This window comes from Triticum aestivum, chromosome 3A, assembly GCF_018294505.1.
Source record: "Triticum aestivum cultivar Chinese Spring chromosome 3A, IWGSC CS RefSeq v2.1, whole genome shotgun sequence".
Taxonomy (NCBI): Eukaryota; Viridiplantae; Streptophyta; class Magnoliopsida; order Poales; family Poaceae; genus Triticum; species Triticum aestivum.
In genome coordinates this window covers 23,432,506-23,437,965 of record NC_057800.1, presented here as the reverse complement: position 1 = coordinate 23,437,965, position 5,460 = coordinate 23,432,506, and the positions used below count along the sequence as shown (strand labels likewise).

Genomic DNA, 5,460 nt, shown 5'->3' with positions numbered 1-5,460 from the left:
TACACACATCTTTTTTTCCCTCCTGAACCCTCTCACACGCGTGCGTGGGCGAAGTTGATAACGGCCACACGCCCGTATGTCCGGCCTCGTACCCTTCTGGTCCCGCACGCGACGCGTGACGCCCACCACGCGCCCGCAGTTGCCATGGTCCAGACCCTCATCCATGTTTGTTTATCTACAGTTGCCATGTCGCTGAACTACGGTTGCCATGTCGGACAACTGCAGTTGCCATGGTTGCTCAACTGCAGTTGCCATGTATGGTCTGATCTAATGTAGTTGCCATGATTTCATAACTTTAGGAGTTGCCACATACTAACACTAGGCAGTTGAGAGAGTTGTCATGTGCTCACAAGTATGCTAGGGCAGTTGCCATGTAAAAAGGAAGAGTTGCCATCTGCTTACATGCATGTTAGGGCGGTTGTCATGTACGTGCACGTTGGGGCAGTTGCCATGTACCATGCAAAAACACATGGCAACTCGGTAAAAGACAGTTGCCATCTGCTTACGTGCACACTAGACAGTTGCCGTGTACCCTGCAAAAACACATGGCAACTCAGGTAAAAAAAGAGAGTTGCCACCTGCTTATAAAGCACACTAGAGGCAGTTGCCATGTGCGCTGCAAAAACACATGGCAACTAGCAGCTTACGCGTGGGAGAGGAGATGGGCGTGTGGGCGAGATGGCAAATGCCCACACACCAGCCCTTGTGCGTGACTGAAAACTGGTGTGTGGGTGAACTGCTAAACGCCCACACACTGGCCCCTCCGTGTGGTAAAACGGATGTGTGGGCGAACTATGTCACACACCACACACACGCCTTGTCCTACGTGGCACAGAAAATCAGCCAGATTGTGTCAAGATTCGTGCATATAGTACTGGACGGTGATGAATGCGTGTGATCGAGATGATCAACGCCCACACGTGTGGGCGTTAACATTTCCGAAATTCTATGGAATAGCCCATTCCATAGGAATTTCGAAATAATGCAAGATAGCAATTCCTTTGTTCCAAATTGCACCAAAAGGAAATTTCCTACATGGATCCTGTTCTCCAAAATTCCTATGCCTTTACTTTGTTCTAGACGTGGCCTTGGCAGTAGCAGAGCTGTGGTTAAAGCTGTAAGTTAGAATTCCTTGGAAGTCAAGCAGGCACTAATAATGAAGCAATGTTAGTAGAATACAGCAGTCTCAATGGACTCTTGTGACAGGTCTCCCTTGTTCACACAAGCAAGACAGCGAGAGGCATCACGTACAAATGTACGCGGCCAAGAAAGAGAGTACTCGTACAACTACAGTGCTACGTAGTATAGTAACGTTCGTTTAAACATACCGAATTACCACCGGTAAAGTAAATTAACAGATGAAGATGATCAGTTTGCTAAAAAAGCACCGGCCGGCCGGGCGGTGGGTGGTACAGAGGAGAGGAGAGTATCGTCGCCGGCCAGCTCGCCCACGTCTGTCCGTCCGTCCCAGGGCTCGTCGTCCTCGCGCCTCTACGAGGGGGTGACCTCCGGCTCCGGCTCGGCGTTGAGGTCGAGGCCGCGGGGGACGGGCCGCCGCGGCGGCGTGGCGTTCTCGGCGACGCGCTCGTCTGCGGGCAGTTGCTGCTGCGGGGCAGGCGGCGGTGTCGGGGCGAAGTCCTCCCAGGAGAAGCTGGGGCACCAGGCCGGCGCGCGCGGGGCCGGAGCCGGGGCGCGGGCCCTGGCGGCGGCGACCCCGCCCGAGGCGAGCCGGCGGGAGGCGTCCCGCATGCGGCGGAGTATGGCGTAGAACTCCTCGACCTCGGTGTCGGACACGTCGTCGACGCCGACGGGGGCCGGGGCTTCGGCGGACGAGCGCTTGCGCTTGGCCGTGCCGCTCGCCACGTCCATGGTCACCACTCACCTTCGCCGGGCAGCCGTTACAGCTTGCTTGCCTCTCCTTGGTGCGTGGCGTGAGGGGTGGGCGAGTTTATGTCTGGACTCCGGACTCTGGACGAGCGAGTGCGCCGGAAGAAAAGAAGCCACGTAAACCTACTGCTCACGAGAACGCCTTGCACGTGCACCAGTAGTAACTACTGCAGGTGGAAAGCACGGCGGCCAAATGAAGTTTCGTGGCGATGAGTACAAGCTACTCCTACAACTACAAGGACTCGCGCTGGTCTGGCCTGCAACGGGAAAAGGTCGGCCTAGCTACACCCGGCGGGGGCTCTGCTCACTGTCACTGCTGTTCCTTTGTTGGAAGTAGTAGACGTTGAACTTTCAAAGACGCCCCAGCAGTGCAAAACAACACCCAGACTGATGCCATCTTGCCGGTGCACACCAATGATTCATTCCATGACCATGACACGGGACACGGGCGTAGCTCTGGAATTTCGTCATGCTGCCTACGTCTGCGCGGTCGTATGCAGTTTGCGGAATTCCCACGGCAAGATACCATGCGAAGCAAGCAAGCAACACGCGCTCACCTCACCAACTGGACGCGGTATCTGTATCATACAAGAGCAGTCGTTCCACGAAAAAGTTGGTTTCTGATAAACGAAATCGGATGGAAGCCCTTTAAAAAAATAAGAGGGTGTGCTCTCATCATGGAGCTGATCAGCTGACGTATGATGGCGTGGAGTTCGCTAGCTTAGAATTAGTATAGCGGCATTCAAAGTTGGAGGAGGCCGCGGTCGTCTTAGAGCATGGTTAATAGTATAGCCAACTGCTGGCTATAAGCTATTGCCATGTTATCTATAGCCCATCTTATAGCCAATATGTACAATAGTTGATTAGAAGAGTGTACTACTTTTTTATTATATGGCCCACCTTTCACTCTCACAAAGTGCCTAGGAGCACGTGCTAGAGCTGGCTTTTCACCAAGAGCCCGCTTCCCTTCTCTCTCTTCTTCTCTTTCCTCCAACTAAGCAAGAATATACTAATTTATTTCTTATAGCCAGCTGACTCAGCTCTATTGTACTTGCTCTTAGGCTGGTCATAGTGGGGAGTAACTTAGACTAGTAACATACATATGTTACTAGTCTATGTTACTACCTTCATAGTGGGTAGTGTCATAGGTGTGGTAACATAGTTGCCTTCATTTATTACTTTGTAGACTCATTATGCATTGGAAACCGCTATGTGATGGTAACATATTATGTTACTCTATTTGCCTCTCTCCTCATTAACTACTTGCCACATCACCATTTTTGCTTATGTGGCATCTATGTTACTACCTATGTTACTCCCACTATGACCAGCCTTAGTTCATTGTTATCGATGTTGAAATATATTACCAGTCCCTTTCCATCAGTTATATATAGTTTATGCATTGACCACAACAAAATGCACGTAAAATAAAAACCATGCATTATTATTGGACATGAAAGTGGCTGAACACCACCACCCATCCTGCTCGCAAGAGTAGCTACTGCAGGTGTAAACCACCGCGACCAAATGAAATTGCGTGGCGATGCACGGGTAACCTTGTACGGCGATCGAGTCGATCATTGGCTCGTGTTGGTCCGGCTCCAACGGGAAAAGGGCCGGCCAGCGGGGGCTCAGCCCACTGCTCACTGCTGTTCCTTTGCTAGATGTTGAACGTTCAAAGATGCACCAACAGTGCAAAACAAGATGCGTTGCGTCCATCCGATGGCTGATGGGTCTGAAGCTAGCTTGATTTTTGCGATCTGATTCGATAGATGGGAGTGCATCGACGACTGTCAACCAAAATCTAGTGGATACGTGTTCACTTCTCTACCAAAATCTTCAACGAAACCAGAAGGAGAAAAAAATCTCAAAGCAAACGTCAAGGAAATGCCACCCGATCGACATTCGTTTCGGTATGTGATCAACACACCATGTACGACAGTTACTTTAGCTTCACGCGCTAGGCTGGGCTAAACCGACGGCTTCGCACACAGCTTGCTCGGCCCGTTTTCTCTGCAATTTGCGAATTTTCCACGACAAGACGTCATGGGAAGCAATATTTTTTTAGTACAGTAGTTACTGCCGGCACTATCCAAGACATTGTAAAATGCACATGCACCCATCGACTCGCACAAAGGGAGAGAAAGGCATTGCAAAATGCGCATACACCCATCCACCCGCAGACAGGCAGAGAGAAAATGTCATCGTCATGGCTGTCCCTTCTTGTACTATATATTCATTTTACCTTTTATCCTGATTAAGAATTCTCGTCATGGACCTGACGTCTGATGCCACCGAATACACCACTGGTGGAGACTGTCGCTGCATTACCGGCCACTACAAAACCAAGATCTAGCGACGGTCGTCTTAAGCCCTGTTCGAAGTCTCTCCATTCCGCCGCTCCACTCCGGGAGCAGGGCGGAGCTACAGTTAAACAATACGGAGCTGCAGTCTCTCCACTCCGCAACTCCTCGTATTTTGAGGAGCTGGTGGGTTGCCGAACACTGCCTTAGTTTAGTTTGTGGGTCATATATCGATCCCTCGGTCATCGCCCAACTTTTTTTGTGGGGTATCGCTCAATTTCTTTATGGAATCCACTCGCGATGGTGTGATAATCGACAATGCAACTAATCAATGGACGAGTTGATCGTTTGGTATGATAAAAACGTTTCTCAAGTTGGCCACTTGGTTCGCGGGAATCCCACCATCTTCTTCCTTCTGGCTACATCTCATGGTGGGTGGCATGGAAAGATTAGAGAAATCTGTCGAATGATTCCTGGCAAGGCTGCACTTGTGAAAGTGAAATGCTCTCGCTGCGATTTCTCTGTTTATCCATTCACTGGTTTATTAATCTGATAAAGACATGACAACTGATAACACAAGAAAATAAACTAAAACAAACACCGGCGACAAAGCTTCATGGTAAAGACCAAAAGTTATATACTCCCTCCATCTCAAAATAGGTGATTCAACTTTATACTAACTTTGTAGTAAAGTTAAGTCACTTATTTTGGGACAAGTCAGTACAGTATAAAATTGAATCACTTATTTTGGGATGTGAGGAGTAATATTGTCTCTTAATTACTGTTTGTGATGAGCTAAATAAATTGCAGATTTCATACCCATGATTTTTACCTTCAATGATGGACCATCTTAAAAAATTCTATTGATTTTCTTATTTTCTAGACAAAGATTTTTTTAAATGCCTACGTATAGTGTACATAGGGCCTATTTGGTTCATGACTAATTTTGCCGCCACTAAACTTAGATAAAGTGTGGCTGCCGCAAAAAGTGTGGCTAACAAAATGGCCACCACAAGTGTGACAAGATTTAGCAAAAAACTAAACCTATAACATATGGATCATGTAGCTAGAAAAATGTGGCGAGCCACAAGTGTGACAATTAACCAAACACATGCCTATGATGTTATGGCACGACTAAGGTTAGACGTGGCAACCTTAGGCTGCAAAACCAAATAAGCCCATAGTGTCGTAAGCATTGACATGCAAATATTTAGACACACTAGATTGGTTAAATGAATCAACCCTTCCTGAGGACGTGGAAACAATACAA

At 48.5% G+C, this 5,460-nt stretch overlaps 1 protein-coding gene across 1 annotated transcript; it reads right to left on the bottom strand.

Moving 5' to 3' along the window:
- Positions 1–1,157: 1,157 nt before the first annotated feature.
- LOC123057654 (protein NEGATIVE REGULATOR OF RESISTANCE) lies at positions 1,158–2,089 on the bottom strand. The gene has a single exon (XM_044480577.1). It carries the CDS (start codon positions 1,867–1,869, stop codon positions 1,492–1,494), a length of 378 nt encoding a protein of 125 aa, XP_044336512.1. The 5' UTR covers positions 1,870–2,089; the 3' UTR covers positions 1,158–1,491.
- Between the last annotated feature and the right edge of the window lie 3,371 nt (positions 2,090–5,460).